This window comes from Oryzias melastigma, linkage group LG24 (genome assembly GCF_002922805.2).
Source record: "Oryzias melastigma strain HK-1 linkage group LG24, ASM292280v2, whole genome shotgun sequence".
In the NCBI taxonomy this organism is placed as follows: domain Eukaryota; kingdom Metazoa; phylum Chordata; class Actinopteri; order Beloniformes; family Adrianichthyidae; genus Oryzias; species Oryzias melastigma.
In genome coordinates, this window is record NC_050535.1 from 7,738,927 (window position 1) to 7,758,399 (window position 19,473).

The following is a 19,473-nucleotide window of genomic DNA, read 5'->3' on the forward strand; positions in this document are numbered from 1 at the left end:
CCTTCAAAATAAAACATTTTTTCAAGCGCCGTCTCCTTTTGGTTGATGTTCTTGGAAAAACAGGCAACGTCATGTATTTATTATGTTTTTTAAAATATCTTAAATTTAATAATTACCATTAAAATATAGTTTCATCATAATAGTATAGTCAAAAAAGAATGATCAATCTATATTGAAAGAGTATAAAAGCACTTCCGGTATTGACTTTTTGCTCAGTTTCGCTCGCTTAAAATCAAATCTGACTACACTTCCGATCAGCTGAGGTTCAGCTGACAGGGTTCATCCACCTGCTGTCGGATTATTTTACAACAATCAATGGCGTACATTTTTTTTGTTTGTTTAATGTATTCATACCGATTATATTTGCTCTTTTGCTTTCAATAAAGCACAGCCAGTTTCTACAAATTCAATATTTATTTTTTTAATGGATTTTAATATTTACTTATGCTATTTGTATCTCAAACTAACACATGGGTAAATAAAAACAGTTTAAAAATATATTAATATTTAACAGTCTGTACCGGCATTTTGAAAGTGTCAATAAAGTTTTATTTTGAACCATCATGGCGACGCGCATCGTCGCGCCAGTTGTCATATGCTCTTCAAATATTTTACTGAAAAACACATTTTTGAAGAAAACTTGCTTCCTGTTGAGCACTTGCACTGCAACACGTGAGTGTTATTTTATATAAATGTTAACTTTAAGGCTTTTGGAGATCGAAATTCACTTAAATATGTGTATTTTTTTATAAATATATTTGGTGGTGTCAACATTAAAACTGCTGTCTTTTAAAGGTAATTGGAGGTCGTTCGGTTCATCCCGCTCCCGTCACTGTCCTGCCTCCGATGGCTGTGACATTGTAGGTCACTTTGATCGCCTGGTTCAAGCTGGATCTCTGAGGAGAGATGCCCAGCAGAGACGGGTCGTCCTGCGGCTGGCTCAGCTGCAGCTGACGCTGAAAACGTACAGCAACCGCATTTACCTGAAGTCAACAACCCTGGAGTCAAAAGATGAGAGCAACCATGGAAAATCCTCAATATTTACAGCTGTAATTGTAAATGATTTATTATATTGGCATGATATGTGGGTGTGAACGAGGTGTTTGTTTCCTGATCATGAATGTGACCACATTAGACTTTTATTTTTAAAGATGTTTACTCTTTTTCTTAAGTAATCAGGGCTTCCTAGTTGAACTTTAACAAGTTTAATTATTTCTTACTTGAATGGTCTAAGACAGGGGTGTCGAACTCAATTGCACAAGGGGCCAAAATACAAAATACACATTACGTGAACAGGATAAACATTTATTGAACACACTTAAACTACATTTTTAAAACTTTAAAACTGTAACTTTTTAACATATTTATAAACTAGATATATAGCATTATAGCTAAATTTGGCCGCTAGAGATTTTAAGTGCTAATAGCTGAAGATGCTGAAATTATAGTTGAAAAAGATGACGCTGATAGCGCGCTAAAATATTAGCTGAATGCCAAATTAGCCTAAAAAAAATAAAAAAAAACCTTAGGTTAGCCAAAACAGTTGGCATTAGGCTAAAAAAATTGCAAAATTTTAAAATTTCCTAAAAAAACTGAAACAATCCTAAATTAGCCAAAACAGCTAGCATTTCACTGAAATATTTGCCTAACTCCGAAACAACCTAAAACAAACTTTAAAAAAAGCCTAAATTAGCTAAAACAGCTAGCATGATGCTGAAAAAATAGCTAAACTTCAAAATATCCTAAAAAAACTGAAAAAAGCCTAAATTAGCCAAAACAGTTAGCATGTAGCTGATATATTAGCTAAACTCCTAAACAGCCAAATTAAAAACAAAACTCTAAATTAGCTAAAACAGCTATCATGATGCTGAAAAAATAGCTAAACTTCAAAATATCCTAAAAAAAAAAACAAAAAAAAGCCTAAATTAGCCAAAACGGTTAGCATTTAGCTCAAATATTTTCCTAAATCTGAAACATTCTTTAAAAACACGTTTAAAAAAAGCCTAAATTAGCCAAAACAGATAATAAAAAGGGCAGGAATATTATTCCAGAATAAATCAGCTTAAACCTTAAATAACTTTCAATATTTTACTCTGCATAAAAATGTATTTTGTATACAAAATTATTCAAGTTAGAAATAAGCATAATAAAACATTGGGCCATTAATAACAAAATAAAAGGATCTGGAGGGCCGAATCCGGCCCCCGGGCCTTGACTTTGGCACATGTTGTCTAAGAGAAGTATTTATTCCACCTTCTTGGTGTTTCCCTTTATATTCATTACAAGGAGGAGTCATTATTTTCTCCTCAGCCAAAAGAGCTCTGATACTGTGTCATAACTGGGGGTTTATAAAAATATTTTATTTGCCGGTAGCCAGGGAGCCACATTGGAGGAGTACAAGGTGGCTCTGGAGCCTCAGGTTGCAGACCCCTAAACTATAACCATTCTATGAATTATTTGATGCGGAAAATCAACACTAGACTGAATTTTATGAAACAAAAATGTGACTGGATTTGCCATGAATTCTTGCTACTTGTTTGTACACATAGTCAATTTACTCTTGATTATCTTGCAAGTTATCCAAAGAATTTGGTTTTCTGTACTTTTCAGGAGCAGGTATTTATCTGAGTCACACTAGTTGAATTTTTTTGATTGATTTTAGGTCAGTGAATCCGATTGATTAAAGTCAAGGCCCGGGGGCCGGATGCGGCCCGCCAGGTAATCATATCCGGCCCTCCATATAATTTTATTTTATTGTTATTAATGGACCAATGTTATCTTGCACTTATTTCTAACTTGTATAACTTTGAGTAAATATATTTTTAAGGAGAGTAAAATATTGAAAGTTATTTAAGGTTTAAGTTGATTTATTCTAGAATAATATTCCTGCTGTTTTATTATTCATAATTATGTTAAAAAGTTACGGTTTTAAAGTTTTAAAATTGGCAATATATTAACTTTTTGGCCTATTTTGGTATTTACTAAGATTTTTTAGGCTGTTTTGGAGTTTAGCTAATATTTCAGCTACATGCTAGCAGTTTTGGATAAGTAAGTTTTTTAAGTTTTTTAGACCATTTTGGCATTTAGCAATTATTTCAGCTGTTCTGGCAAATTTAGTTTTTTTTTTTTAAGTTTAGCTATTTTTTCAGCTACATACTAGCTGTTTTGACTAACCTAAGTTTTATTTTTTTTCAGTTGTTTAGGCTAATTTGGCATTTAGCTAATATTTTAGCTGGCTATCAGTTTCAGCTTTTTCAGATATCAGCTTTAATGTTTTTAGTTATCACTTTCAGAGTTTTCAGCTATCAGCACTAGCATCTTCAGTTGCAAATTTTAGCTTACAGCATTCCCACTAGCATTATCACAGGTGATGCTATATATCTAGTTCATAATTATGTTAAAAAGTTACTATCTCAACGTTTTAAAAATGTAGTTTTAGAATGTTCAATAAATCTTTATCCTGTTCGACCCGTGACCTAAGGTGTTTTTTGGGTTTTGGCCTCCCTGCGCAATTGAGTTTGACACTCCTGGTTTAAAACGAACCAAAATTGACAGAATTGTATCAGCGACCACAAATTATAATACGAATCGTTAACACCTCTAATTGTAACACATTAGTCACATCAGTTTCAGCTAAAAAGATGACACACATTGGATATTTTTGGTTGAAAATGAAGTTGAAGTTCCCCACCCTCGTGTGAGGGGGCTCCATACTGTACTGCAGTTGCATCACTGACGGGGGCAGGGGGGTTCAGGTCAAAGGCAGAGACGGGGTCTGGGAAGTTTATTGTGCATGTAAGTTATGGAATGGCATCATGCAGGGGGCTGTTGTTTTTAGGTCAGAGGAGCTGACTGTCTCAGATCCAATGGTGAGAGGTTTTTGTGCGTGTTGGTTGGCTGGCACCGTCGCACGGGGTTAGGGAGATATTTTGGAAGGCAGCAGGGCAGACCTCCTGCTGGGCCCGTCCCATCACCCCTGTCACTGTTTCCCCGTCCCCATGCAGTAATGAGGGGATCCCTATTATTTGGGCCATTCGTGTCCTGTTTGCTTTTGATTTGGGGGGCTCTGACAAATGCTTCGGTGTTAGGCTATAAACACCACCGTCCTGCCCGCCCCCTTTTATTTTCCAGCTTATTTTTCGTCTCTTGACCACATCCGCGCCGACTGGAGTTCTTATGCAATTATTCCCGTTTAAATGAGGTCATACGACTGTGCATCGGGAGTCTGCTGTCTCTGTGAAAGTGCCGCCATTGTCCTCGCTAACTGACCAAGTCTATGAAGAGAGTACACTTGACTTAATATTGACCCAATGTGGCGTGGCTTTGCGGATGGTTGGCTGACAATGGGGTATTGTTCAGTGAGAGCCGCCCCTCTTCAAGTCAGACCTGCATCACGGAGTACAGTCGAACCCTAAACCAAACTTCAACCGTCACTTCATTTGCCACGACAGTCTAAGAAACTACGTTTAACTCTGAATCAACATGTCCAAAAGCATTTTGAGTCATCTGAAAGCCAAAGCGAACATGTCCCGCTTGTGAACTTTTGACTCATGCGCCTCCATCAAGAGGTGAGACTTGGCCACCGAGCTGAGTTAGACGAAGTAGCTGAGAGACAGCCTTGTCCTTCTCCACTCTGCCGTGGCAGAATGGCTACCAGCCACCGCTGACAATTACCCCGAAATGCCAAAGGGCAGCTTTGGAAGTCAGAGAGAAGTCACACGCTGTTATGCCAGAACAGACAGGAAAGGCCTGTTGCTCCAAACTCCGAACAGGCAAGGGGCATTTAAAGCTTTTAGTTTCCCATTTTTCAGAGTCAAGTATTCCTTGCTCAAGTCCAGGTGGACGCCGATCTTTCATGCGGTAGCTAATAAACGAAATATGAATCTTTTCTGCTTTGGCGCATGATCTCATTTCAAAGCCGTTTAGAGTTGCCCGGTCACAGAGATCCTCGACCGCGATCTTCCCTAAAACCCGTACAAAAGATCCATAATTTAGCCGTCGAGATAAATCCACTCCCGCTCATCACTGCGTTCAGACCGATGACACATGCATTTGCATGGCTCGGGTCCTCTTTTGGGGATAGTTGGCTTTACTGTGTGTTCTCAGCTCGGTCACACAGAAAATATTTTTTTTGAAGCAAGGACCTTTTGATAATAGGAGGCAGGCAGCACAATGACTTCCAGCAGCACCTCAATGCAACAGTACCGTATCACAATTAGCAGCGCTAAACAGTCTGCACAGACAAGTCCTCTCCATCTCGTATGGAGCCTCATCCAGTCCTCTCCGTTTTGTCTGACAAATCCCCCCATTGTTCCTCTGATGATGCTTTTCTTTCGTGGGAACCCTGGCTTGTCTTGTTGATTAGATCCCCTTTGTCTTCCTCCCCTGCTGGGGGCTAGGCTTGAGAATGTGAAACCTCACACTGTAGCTGTGGCTTAATGCCTTAGCATACTTTGTTTATTAAATGATAATTCATACATCTATGCTAATGAATTTAAAGAAGTTTTCCAGCGTTATTGTCTTGTGCTTTCAGTAGGGAAGTTACGCCACTTATGATGAATGTAAACATGGTTCTCTCGTTCCCCTTAAAGAGTAGAGGTGCCCCCGCACCACCTCCCAAAGGCTTCTACATATACGGAGACGTCGGTAATTCTCTTTTCACCCAAAACTTTTTTCTGTTTCTTTTCCGTACTTGGAATCTTAAAAAGATACCAGCTTTCAGGGTTCTCTTTTCTTGCCATTACCTTCCCATCAGGCACGGGGAAGACCATGCTCATGGATCTGTTTTACTCCCACGTGGAGCACAGCTGCAAAAAAAGAGTGCACTTCAACGCCTTCATGTTGGACATCCACAGAAGTGAGTTACTTTAATCTTTTACCCCCCCCCCCACCCCCATTCTCTCAGCGATGATCCTATATTTATCTCCCTGTTTGTCCTAAAGACCCCACGCAAATCGTCCACTATTATGCATTCAGGAGAAATTACTTCTTCATTCAGAATCAACTGGCGATGCAGGTGTGCTGTAAGATGCGCCGTATGTTTGTGTGCTGCTTTAAAGGGATCCATCAGAGGAAACAAAGCCTGCCAAAACGAAGGCTGGGGAACATGGTCACCTATGACCCCATATCGCCGGTTGCCATGGAAATAGCCAATGAGACCAGTCTGTTGTGTTTTGATGAGTTTCAGGTGAGCAAAAAACTTGTATATATTTTTTTTAATACTCGTTAATGTGATGTTTTAGATTTAACTATATCAAGAGTTAGTAAAAAAGGCGATTTTTGGATTTGTTTGTCGCATGAACCCTGCATATGTTACATGAATTAATCATGAAGGATGTTTGAAAATAACTCAATCTGACAAAAAAAAAATGAGATTGATGGTTCAATTTTTTTGTTTTTAAGATGGAAAGTGACACATTTGAAATTCTAAATCTGTGTCTTCTTGATTTGGAGTTTATTGTAATCACTCTACTGTAAGTAAGTCCACTTCTAGTATGACTGGGGACACCTAGTGGCTTTTTGGAAGCATAACAGACAGAAATAGTCTTATAGTGGCCAAACACAGAGAAACTGCCTAGTGGTAAACATCATAAACAGCACATAATGACCCGTCAGTGTCCTATAATCCATTTCAGTTGTTTGGGTTTAATTCACTGTTAGCTTGTTCTCATATAATTTCACTGTTTGATCATCACTGGTGCAGAAACGCTTCTCCGCTGTTTGCTGCCAGTCAGTGCAGAGAAAAGGACTCTCCTCTCCATTAGCTGGCTAAATACATCTGTTGGCAGCACAGTGTTGCTCCTCTCAGCGGGATCATTACAGGTATTGTCAGGAGGTCAGAGGTCACAGAAGGTGCGGTTGTTCCCTCTAATAACTCCTCGATGCATCTGCGAGGATCAAGAGCTGCTCCTTTCATCTGCGCCTCTTTCAGGTTGGAAAAAACCGGCGCGCTGTTTGAGCATTGATTGGTTTTGTTTACGGTCGCCGGCTTTGCTGTTTTCACTTGTCGACTGTTGCTACCGGTGAATGGAGGGGGAAACAAGCAGACATGTGCGCGTTGTTTGTGATGCATAAACAAGAGGTTTGGGAGAGTCGGGGTGCGGTGGCGAGGGGGCGTCTATGCCAATCAGCATCTTCGTCCTCTCAGCCATGCAAATGAGGCCCTGGGTATCAGTCGCACTCTTCTGCTTCCTTAAGTGAGTGGAGCTAGAAAGCGACTGGCGGCAGCGGGTCAGATGGATCTTATCCTCTTAAATGCTAATGACATTTCTCCATTCTCTTCATTAGCGCCTTGCCATTATCAGTAATTTGTAGCCCCCTCCTTTTCCTTTCGCTTGTATCCCTAATGAATACTCGCCATTGAGAGGTCCAGGATGGAAAGATGGAACGAGAGTGGGGAAAGGAGCGAGAAGAAAATGCTTAAGCGTCCTCGTCTCAGGGCTTCAGTCTCTGCAGCTTCTCCGAAATTGCCGGAAGGTTGTGTACATAAAGAGGTGTAACATCAAAAGAGGTTTCATTTGGCGCCCCGTGCCTCGCTGTAAACTGACACACACTGGAGTAATTGGATGCTCATTTTAATAACGCCAATGGCCGACGGAGATTGCGCCATTATTTTTGTGCTCCACAAGTGCCGCATCAGTCCCCTCCACCTTTCTCATTCGGCGGGCACCCCTCCTCTCACCGAGCTCACCCGGCAATCAGTATTACCCCCGCCGCCGTGCCCGTGTTGAGGGTACATGAATAAACAAATCCTTGCTGTATAAAAGGTCAGTTTTAAATGATTCTTTTGAAATGAAAATAAAATCCTGTGGTCGCAGGAAATGCGGGCCCCTTCAGAGAGACAGAGCCTTGGCTTTCTGTTGATTCTCATTACGCGCACGCACAATCGCGCGCGCACACTCTAATTTGATGCCCTTAGCCACCTCTTCTCTGCAAAATCAAGGCTTAAACACAAATGTTAATCAAGTATTGGAAAGGGCAGTGGGGCTAATATGCAAAAGCAGAAGACTCTCCAGAGTGTGAAAGGAGACATATGCTGAGGCCATCACAAGTGCCTGTTATGTGCAGGGAAGTAGGTGGAGGGAGGAAGAGGGCAGGGAGGTGCACGCACGCAGAAAACTTACAAACTTTGTAGAAACTGTTAAACCTGCAACGTTTACAACTGTACTTCAGCATTGTTCTACAGAGCTGAACGGAACCTGTGTTGTTAGTTACAAAACTTTCTTTTTGGACCAGCTTCCTTCATGATATTGAATCACTGAAGTTGCCATGACAGAACCGTATGCTACACCATTCAACTGAATGGCACGAAAAGTGAATTGTTGCATTTCTGCGGTATAGTTATGCTAAAAGTGTCAAGCGGTCGTTGCATCAAATTTAAGGATTCATTGTGTGAATACTTAGTAAGCAGGACATTACTGCTCGTATGTTTGGTATTCATAAACATTATAGTTTGTGAAATATTGAGCAAAACACGCCCCCATAGGTAATAAATGAGAAAGTCTTTAAATTTCACAATTTTAAGTAGATTAGCAACAAACCTTTAAATATATTTATGGGCTATGTTTTCATCTTTATAGTAATTTTCAAAAACTTTGGAGTTTAGCTAATATTTAAGCAACATGCTAACGTTTTTGGCTAATTTGTTATCTACTGTGCTGTTTAAAAGCTTATTTAGAGTTTAACTTTTATTTTAGCTACAGGCTAACGCTTTTGGCTAATTTAGTTTACTGATGAATTTTAGGCTCTTTTGGAGTTTAGCTATAAGCTATTTAAGCAACAAGCTAGCTTTTTTGCCTAATTTGGTATCTACTCAGGTTTTTTATGCTAATTTGGAGTTTAGCTAATATGTTAGCAACATGCTAAAGTTTTGGGCTAAATTGTTATCTCCTGGGGTTTTTATAGGCTAATTTAGATTTTAACTTCTATCTTAGCAACATGCTAACGTTTTTGGCTAATTTAGTTTACTGATAAATTTTAGGGTATTTAGAGTTTAGCTAGTATTGAGCTAGCTTTGTTTTGGTAATTTGTTTTCTACTGGGCTTTTAATGCTAATTTGGAGTTTATCTGAAAGCTATTTAAGCAACGAGCAAGGTTTTTTGCCTAATTTGGTATCTACTAAGGTTTTTTATGCTAATTTGGAGTTTAGCTGATATGTTAGCAACATGCTAAAGTTTTGGGCTAAATTGTTATCTCCTGGGGTTTTTATAGGCTAATTTAGATTTTAACTTCTATTTTAGCAACATGCTAACGTTTTTGGCTAATTTAGTTTACTGAGGAATTTTAGGGTATTTTAAGTTTAGCTAGTATTGAGCTAGCTTTGTTTGGGTGATTTGTTTTTTCTACTGGGTTTCTTAATGCTAATTTGGAGTATTGCTAACAAATTAGCAACATGCTAACGTTTTGGGCTAATTTGTTATCTCCTGAGGTTTTTGTAGGCTAATTTAGAGTTTAGCCTGTATTTTAGCGAAATGCTAAAGTTTTTGGCTAATTTAGTTTACTGATGAATTTTAGGCTCTTTTGGAGTTTAGCTATAAGCTATTTAAGCAACGAGCTAGCTTTTTTGCCTAATTTGGTATCTACTAAGGTTTTTTATGCTAATTTGGAGTTTAGCTAATATGTTAGCAAGATGCTAAAGTTTTGGGCTAAATTGTTATCTCCTGGGGTTTTTATAGGCTAATTTAGATTTTAACTTCTACTTTAGCAACATGCTAACGTTTTTGGCTAATTTAGTTTACTGAGGAACTTTAGGGTATTTTGAGTTTAGCTAGTATTGAGCTAGCTTTGTTTGGGTAATTTGTTTTCTACTGGGGTTTTTAATGCTAATTTGGAGTTTTGCTAATATATTAGCAACATGCTAACGTTTTGGGCTAATTTGTTATCTCCTGAGGTTTTTGTAGGCTAATTTAGAGTTTAGCTTTTATCTTAGCTACAGGCTAACGTTTTGGCTAATTTAGTTTACTGAGGAATTTTAGGTTATTTTGAGTTCAGCTGATATTGAGCTGGCTTTGTTTTGGTAATTTGTTTTCTACTGGGCTTTTAATGTTAATTTGGAGATTATCTATAAGCTATTTAAGCAACGAGCTTGGTTTTTTGCCTAATTTGGTATCTACTCAGGTTTATTTATGCTAATTTGGAGTTTTGCTAATATTTTAGCAACATGCTAAAGTTTTGGACTAATTTGTGATCTCCCGAGGTGTTTATAGGCTAATTTAGAGTTTAGCTAATATTTTAGCAACATGCTAATATTTTGACTAATTTGGTTTACTGAGGAATTTTAGGCTCTTTTGGAGTTTAGCTAGAAGCTATTTAACCAACGAGCTAGCTTTTTTGGCTAATTTGGTTTCTGCTGAGGTTTTCTTTTATGCTAATTTGGAGCTTTGCTAATATTTTAGCTACATGCTAAAGTTTTGGGTTAATTTGTTATCTACTTAAGGTTTTATAGGCTAATTTAGAGTTAGCTTTTATTTTAGCAACATGCTAACGCTTGTGACTAATTTAGTTTACTGAGGAATTTTAGGATATTTTTGGAGTTTAGCTGGTATTTAAGATATGAACTTGCTTTTTCTTTTGGCTAATTTGGCATCTACTAAGGTATTGTGGCCTAATTTGGAGTTTAGATTGTATTTAAGGAAAACAAAATATTTTTCAATATGAGCATGTATTAGAGATTTTAAGCAATTTCACTTCAAATTTTTTTCTAAATTTAGGTCAATTTCAGCGCTCTTTCGTAGTACTTTAACAAAATTTCCAGTCTTTTAGCAAATTTTTATTTTTTTTAAATAGCTTTTGCATTTTCAGTAAATCCCTGCAGGAGTTGAAGTAAATTGTTTCTCCATTTTCAGCAAAAAGCTTTAGCAGCTTCAGCGATTACTTTCAGCAAAAAGCATTCACTCTAACATTATTGCAGGTAATGGAACTTTTTATTTATGGTTTTATTTCAGACTTAGTATGAGACAGCTGAAGGGTTTGTCTTTTGTCCCTTCCTTTATTAGTGAATTTAAAAAAAGGATTTTTCAGAATTTGTTGTTGTTGATTTGCAATACAGTTCAGTGGCCTTGTGGTAGAGTGTCCACCCTGAGACCGGAAGGGCGTGGGTTCAAATCCAGGCAGAGTGAAACCAAAGACTCCTTGTTTGACTCTCAGTATTAAGGGCTTGGATTGGGGGGTTAAACTACCAAATAGTTTCCGAGCGCACCTGTGTCTGCAGCTCACCCCTCCCCCAGAGGATGGGTCAAATGCGGAGATTAGATTACACACACCTGGGACAATTTATATGATTTTAACTTTTTATTTTAATTGAACCAAAACAAAAATTGACGTTTGATTTTGTAGGCAAACTGAATCACTGCATCCCAAGAAATGGCCCAGAATTGTTTTTAATTTAAAAAAAAAAAGCTTTTTATGTGTTTATCTTATAATTTTTAAGAACAGAGTTCAACTTCTGTCCATTTGAACAAATTAAAAGGAAGAAAGTTTCTGGATTTTACAAATTGAAAGATTTTTTTTAGAATTATCTTAATGTTAATCGGATTTTTATGGGGAGAAATAGACTATCTGTCGCATCTGTGAGCATTTTCAATTAACTTGAGGCTTAGACTTTCAAAAAAACATTTCAGTAAACCATTAAAGTCTCACCCCATTCATCTTTTGATCTAACGATTAGCCAAAATTAAAAAAACTGTCGTCTTTTAGGACATAGTTTCTGCAGAGCAGCAGGACATCATTAGAAATTCGCCTCTGAGTTAGAACTGGAGCAACCCCGCCCCCTCTTCCCACTTATACGTTTTTATTTATTTGCACTTATACAAGATATTGCCAAAAGACAGGTATAAAAATACATTAAATAGTAGGTGCAGGGAGAGGCAAAAACCCATGTGGGCTTATATTAGAGCCTCTACCTAATAAAACTTTAAAGTAACATAAAATACAATTTTATACATTCACAATTAAATAATTTTCTTTATATATGTCCTTTATCATCAGAAAATTGTCTCAAGAACATATTAAAACACACAAATCAAAGTGGGGTTTAAAGTCCATTTTAAATTAATTTTAAATTCCTCCTTTGTGTTTATAACAATTTTTTAAATGGTTCATATTAGTCATTTTTGTCTTTGTTTTTGCCTTTTTCAGTGTCATAATTTGCACAATGCTCCCAAGTAATTAATTTTCTTTCACTCCACTCTCGTCAGTCAATCAGCACTAGACATGTTTAATGTGCGCCGCTCTGACTGGAACATGATTTCTCCCTTTATGGATGTTCAAAAGAACAACATAGGTGGAAGAGGGGGAGATGAGAGAAGAAGAACAAAAGTGAGAGCACTGGATTACAAACAGAAAGGTCAGAGCTCTTCATTTAACAGCCAGCGACTCATAAACGTCCTTGCGTCAGTGTTTTCATCGACCTTTGTTCATTGTGGATTCATGGAAATGATGGAGATGAAAAAGACAGCAGACAGTTGAATTGGATTTATTTATTGTAACTCTGTATGGCCTTGTGTGTGGCTCACAGGCCTAGTTTTATGCGCCTTTTGTGGGATTTTTTTTTTTTTTTTTTTTTTTTTTTAATGTAAGCTTTAATGACCTCAGCGCTGACTGGACTTCTCCGCTCCTCGGCGGAACGCCGCGGCCGCTCAGGTGATCAGCTCAAGTCTGCTTCCTTCCTTCAGCTACTTGGCCTCACCAGAAAACGGCTTTGTGACCATTTGCAGTCAGTTCAAGTGGTTCAGTCACGTCTTTGTGACTGCACGTGCGTGTACCGACACATGTAAGAGCGGCTGACCTTGACTAGACAAAGAGAACTGAATGAGCACACCTGAATGACACTAATAAACATGGAGTGTTGAAGGCTTGATTTGCTCTCACACACGTGTGTGTGTGAACAAAAGGCTTCGGTTGTACCTGAACGTGGTTCTTCTCTTGTTCTTTTCTGTTAGGTGACCGACATCGCTGACGCGGTGATTCTGAAGCAGCTGTTCGGGACGCTGTTCAGAACTGGAGTGGTGGTCGTGGCCACGTCCAATAGATGCCCTGACGGTACGACCCTGACCCGTGCATGAGACGCTGTTTGTGCTTTTAGAAATTAGTCGCTTAATTACCTTTTAGATAACGGGTGAGCGTGCAGCTTTCACAAAAGGAATAAAAGCTCAAATGGGACAAAGAAATTATGAAAAATTACTTTTTCTTACCAACTTAAAAGGTTGCAACAACTATTATTATTGAAAAGGTTTTATTAATGCAGTTACTGCGTCCACATCCACTGTTCATTTTTGTGACTATATTCTTGATAAAAAAGTATCAGATGAGGTAACTTGTTTTTCTTTTTTTTTTCTGTCACAACCTTAAAGCAACCTTTGATCCTCCTTTTCTACATCATTTTTACTAGACTTTCTCCTAAAGTCCTGATTTGATTATTTATTTCAAGAATTGATTGTAGACAATACTGCAAAATCACACAGATATAACAAACTCAATACAAAAATAATGAAATTTATTTATTAAAAAAAAAAACTAAGAAAAAACTAGAAAAGTTGCATTACCTGGGATGCAAGAAAGTTGTTGCTGAAGATGCTAAAGCTTTTTGCTGAAAATGGTGACAAAATTTACTTTAATTGCTGAAGGGATTTGCTGAAAATACGACAGCTATTTGCAAAATATTAAATTGGCTAAAAGCTTGAAAATTTGGTTAAAGAAATATGAAAGAGTGCTGAAGTTGGCCTAAATTTATGAAAAATTTGTAGTAAAATTGCTAAAAAAAAACCCTACTACGTGCTAACTTTGCAAAAATATTTAGTGTGTTGCTTAAATATGAGCTAAATTCCAAATTAGCCCCAAAAAACCTTGATAGATAACAAATTAGCAAAAAAAAAGTTAGCTTGCTGCTTAAATACGATCTAAACTCAAAAAAATAGCCTAAAAGTCCTCAGTAAACCAAATTAGCCAAAAACGTTAGCCTGTTGCTAAAATGGAAGCTAAACTCCGAATTAACCTATAAAACCTCAGTAGATAACAAATTAGCCAAAAACGTTAGCATGTAGCTAAAATGTTAGCTAAACCCAAAGTTAGCATAAAAAACACCAGTAGAAAACAAATTACCCAAAAAGCTAGCTTGTTGCTTAAATACTAGCTAAACTCCAAAATAACTTAAAAATCCTCAGTAAACTAAACTAGCTAAAAACGTTAGCATGTTGCTAAAATAGAAGCTAAACTTTAAATTAGCCTAAAAACCCCAGTAGATAACAATTTAGCCTAAAAACGTTAGCATGTAGCTAAAATGTTAGCTAAACCCAAAGTTAGCATAAAAAAACACCAGTAGAAAACAAATTACCAAAAAAGCTAGATTGTTGCTAAAATACTAGCTAAACTCCAAAATAACTTACAAATCCTTAGTAAACTAAACTAGCCAAAAACGTTAGCATGTTGCTAAAATAGAAGCTAAACTCTAAATTAGCCTAAAAACCCCAGTAGATAACAATTTAGCCAAAAACTTTAGCATGTTGCTAAAATATTAGCTAAACTCCAATTTAAAAAAAAATATTACAATAAGATGAAATCACAGGCCATGAATATATTTAAAAGCTTCTTGCTAATCTACTTAAAATGTACAGAAAGAAGGTGAATCACTATAATGGGAATGCTTACTAAGTATTCCTACAATTAATGTAAATGTAAGAAGAAAATAACAACACATAATCAAAAATAGAGATTTTTGGACATGAATCACATTAGATTCATTAAATATATTAATTATTACCTAAAGTTAATTGATTTATTGCTTGAAAATGGGTGTAAAGAAATAAACTTTTATGATTCCACCTTTACTAAGTGATTTCATTTTATATGTTTCATATTGTTATCAGATAAAGTGCAGATTTTTGTCAAGTAACAAAGCAGAGTACCGGTTAAATATCCTCTGAAAATAATTGTTCATGATTTCAGTTACTTGAATCACACATTATGTTATGGAATAATCCAGAAATCGTCCAAGTTTTCAAGTAATAAGTGAACATATTTATTCATTTCTGCACACAAATTCACTAATTCAAAGAGACACACCAGAATACAGTGTGTGTATTCCCACGGTTCTTCTAATCTGCTCAAATATTCCAAACAACCGAACATAATACAAGTCTAATCCACAACACCAAGAAGCATGTTTACACAGCAGTGGATTATTCTGGATTGGAAGATACTTAAATCATTGTTTTGTAAAAAATGTCTGAAAACACTAAAACAGCCTAATTACAACATTCAATGCAGCCCCACAATATTATGGAGTTGGATTTAAAGAGATGCTTCTGTTAAATATTTACAGTTTTTCAGCATTTCTCTCTTCCTTAAAAATGAGTTTTCTCCTTAATCAATGTTTGGATGCTCCTCCTTTAATTTTAAAACACGTTGGTTTATGATGTTCATCTATTTTTAAGATTTTATTAAGTAAAAAATCTCTTCTTGGACGACATTCAGATTTTTTTTCCTATCTAAACCTGCTGTGTTTCTGTATTAAACATCTAATTGAGATGATGAGCTTCAAGGTGAGGCCGTGTTACCTTAAAAATAATCCAAAAAAGCAGGTTTGTTGTTTTATTATTGTAAGTTCAACCTAAATTTAGTTTGAAATGTTTCTCTCTTTTTGGGTTCCACACAGCCAATCATCTGCCTCCTCCTCACTTAAGCCACATTCTCTGTCTTCTATACTTAAAAAAATATTATATAACCAAGAAAATATGACTTTAGAATAAAAAGTTAATGAAAAATGTTTAAAAAATTGAGCTAGATACAACCATAAACGATATTAAATCAAAGAAATTGGCAGATGTCCAATTTTGCATGATTTTATGTCTCGTGTGTGAAAATAACATGAAAAATGACAAAATAAAGGTAGTGTCACAAAGGAGAGGTTGTGCTGATTAAAATGAGACAAACAGGAAGTCTTTTAAATTGAAAATATTGAGGTAAAAACTGAGTTTTAGGCCCTGAAAGGGTTAAAAATAAACGTTCTGAATGTCCAGTTTTGCAGCTGATTTCATATTATGACTATTTGCAGATTATCTGCTTTGATCGCAACAAATTTTTTCCATATTTGCGATTAATTATTAAATTCTTTTTAATCGATTCCCAGCCCTAATAAAAATACATACAGGATCATGATATTTTTGTATTCAAATGGTAAAAAATAGGTCACAAAATGAATAGTTATTAGCACTAAAACTAGTGAATTTTTCATCAATTTCGCCAGCTTTTGTGATCAGTAAATTATGATTCGTTGCTCTTTTAGGTTGAATAAAATTGACCATAAATGTTTAGATGGACTGCTCCCTCCCATAGGAACTTTTGCTCCTCCATACGTGTTCCCTGAAGTATTTATAAACTAGTATCTTTCATAAATGTTTGTTTTTGTCTCAAGAATCGATTGATGATCACAGGATCACACCAAACGCTCTTCAACTTTGCATGTTCGTGATTCCCGTCGACTTTGAAGTTGCATTTACCGCCGGCAGAGCCGAATTAGCGAGACGGTGATCAGGCTGGAGATAAATGCACGACGCGCTATCTGACGCCTCCGTTTCTCCGGCGAAGACGCCTAAAAGCCTCGAGTGAAGTGGATGGCAGCAAGATGGCTCTTGTAGACAAAGACGCACGTCTCTGATATTTACTAGCTATAAAGAACAAAGCCACGAACCAGAGAAACTTGATAGAGAGCCTACTTGGTATTAATTACAAGGTTAATGGAACACTAAAAGCCATAGGAGACAACCGGGCATGAAAGGCGTATGTTTTCCATTTTTATTGATGTGGAGATGCAGGTATCAATAAAGCTCTAGATGGATTTGTGGGGGGAATGTGTTTTTGTTTTTCAGTTTTGATGGCTTTTAATCGGGAAGGTTTTTGGATGGGGAGGGTTTAACGTACCGTTTGTTGCCCCGCGCAATAGAAAATGTCTTTTAGAGTGTTTTTATGCTATAAATGCTATGCTTATAACTCTGTTATAATCAGGAAAATGGCTGACAATCTGGCATATACTAATCTGGCAAATACTGTTAAGTCTGTTTACATGATCATGTGATTTATTGATACTTAAGGATTCTTAATGACTGCATTGATAATGTATAAATATCTGATTAGAAGCTACGAACCAGAAAATGATAATTCATATAAAGAAAATGGTACGGTAGAGTTTAAGGTGGGATTATATAAGTTCGTTTCCTGCCACTCCCTTAATACAACTAATTATTCTGTGTTTGATATGACTGTAAGGACATAATTCAAGACACGTGTATTTGTATAGCACGTTTCATGTACAGAGATGAATGCAGCAAGACCGGATCCAGATGACCGGAGAGGTCTGGCTGGTACATACTGGGTCAGGAGGTCAGTCATGTATTTTGGTCTCGGCCTTGGTCTCCTGGTGTCAGTCTAATATATATCTGTGTGTCATCTGCATAGCTATGTTGTTGTTGTTCTTTATAACCTGGGCCAGTGGGAGCATGTAGATGTTAAATAGAAGTGGCCCCAGGATAGAGCCTTGGGGAACTCCACATGTAATTTCACACAATATGTTTCGTTTTTTCCAAGTACGTTTTGAACCAGTTTAGTACTGGCCCACCAAGTTTGAGTAGTATAACATGGTCGACTGAGATCCAATAAAACATATTTCATTAGTCTCTTAATAAACATATGCTGATTGTTTATGCATTATTCTGGCTTTGATTGGTTGAAATAAACTATTTCTAGTGTAATCTCATCTAGTCTAAATAGAAACATGGATATTTTATTTAGGGATGGACTGGTATCTTTTCTTACGATTAGGCATAATTGTAAACCTTTATTCATAAAAATAATAATTTACAGCAAATGAATGTGACAATAAATTAAAAGTGCATCATTTTGTCAATTAAAACAAGAATTTACAACAAATGTATTCATTTGTATCAATTTAAAGGTTTATTAGTCATTATAAACCAAAACGTACAATTGATAAAAACAAAAGTAATAATAGTAGAAATACTTAAACTATTTTTTGAATTATTTGTGCTCCTTTATTGTGCAGTTATTTTTACTAAACTGTATATAATAGATTTACTCATTAACACATTACATGATTAAAAAAATAAATAAATAAATTACTGACATCCGATTCTTCCAGCAACAAAGAAAAAGGTTATTTTTTGTTGTTAAATCCTAAATGTAGTCATTTCCTGCGCTGTACAGTATTAGGAGTTACAAAGGGAGGTTTATTTGTGTGTGGTCCTACTCTAATAAGCTGAAGCCTAAACATCAACATTTGTTTGCATTCGTTAAGCCGTGCTGCCGGCGCGTCTCTGAGCATCTTTGTCCCTGTTTGTGTGTGAGTCCCCGTCTGTTTTATCTATCTATCAGGGATGCTACTTCAGATGTAATTTGTTCCAGCCGAGCTAATTGAAACCTCTATTCAGTGAACCGCTGTGGACATTGTCCGTGCTGAAAAGGCGACAGTCCTTTCTCTCGCCACCATTGTTTGGGAATGTAATGAATTTTATGTTGCTGCCGCTGCCGGTGCAGAAATCCATTTTTCTCCCCCTGCTCCCAGTCCTTTTGTGGCGCTTCCCAACCCATCCTTCAGTTCATCAATAGCCACTTTATCTGCCAATCTGTGGCGGGGGAATGACATTATCAGGAGGCTAAACAGCACCTCTAATACAGGCCCTCCCCTCCTCTTTCAGATCTGTACAAAAATGGACTTCAGAGGGACACCTTCCTGCCTTTCATCCACGTGCTGAAGGTAGAGAAAAAGTCACCCCTCTCCCCCCTTTTTTTAATTTATTCATTTGTTTATCGCACACACACTTCCACACACCTGCACGGGCGACTCCGTCCTTTTCCATGTTTGGGGTTTGATGTTTTCTGCTTCTTGCGTGCCTCACAAAGTGTCACAAAGCTGTCTTTGATCATCCCACGGCGCCCTGAAAGACTCGCTCGCAGGACGGCGAGGGGAGATGGGAAGAGCGGGAGAAAGGTGGACGAGCTGATTGACTGACTCAGACTGCTTGCATTTCAAAAAGATGTGTGGCGGAAGAGGGGGAGGAGGAGAAGAGGGGCAGGCGAGGTGGCGGTTAGCCATTTCTAGCAAAAAATCTACTTTGCAATTTAAGCAGGTAGCACCATTATCCCGCCTGCATCTCAGATGATCATTGATGCGTTTGGAGTGATCGTGATCATAAATAATTGCATCATAATTTGTTGTCATGCATTTTGCAACAGAGGAGGGCAGCATTCTTGCACCTTTTGTTGGTATTTAGACAAAATAAAACACTGTGATTGGAGCACTTTTATGAAATTATTCAAAAATTGCTGTATTATGTGAATGCTTAGTAAGGATCACGACATTAATGCTCGTATTTTTTATATTAAAGTTTTCAAAATTTTGAACAAAATATGCCCAATAGCAAATGAATGAGAGTCTTCAAATTTCAATATTTTAAGTAGATTAGC

At 37.1% G+C, this 19,473-nt stretch overlaps 1 protein-coding gene across 4 annotated transcripts in view; it reads left to right on the plus strand.

Annotated features, from left to right (window-relative positions):
- The first annotated feature begins 540 nt into the window (after positions 1–540).
- afg1lb (AFG1 like ATPase b) overlaps positions 541–19,473 on the plus strand; it is a 40,186-nt gene continuing 21,253 nt past the window's right edge. The window contains exons 1-7 of one of the 4 annotated variants that reach the window (XM_024291761.2): positions 541–672; positions 796–1,055; positions 5,592–5,646; positions 5,756–5,857; positions 6,060–6,187; positions 12,939–13,038; positions 18,705–18,763. In XM_024291761.2, the coding sequence (XP_024147529.1) occupies positions 564–672; positions 796–1,055; positions 5,592–5,646; positions 5,756–5,857; positions 6,060–6,187; positions 12,939–13,038; positions 18,705–18,763 (813 nt within the window). In that variant the 5' untranslated portion in view covers positions 541–563. The remainder of the gene's footprint in view (positions 673–795; positions 1,056–5,591; positions 5,647–5,755; positions 5,858–6,059; positions 6,188–12,938; positions 13,039–18,704; positions 18,764–19,473) is intronic. The other 3 variants (XM_024291762.2, XM_024291764.2, XM_024291765.2) reach the window with 3 other exon arrangements.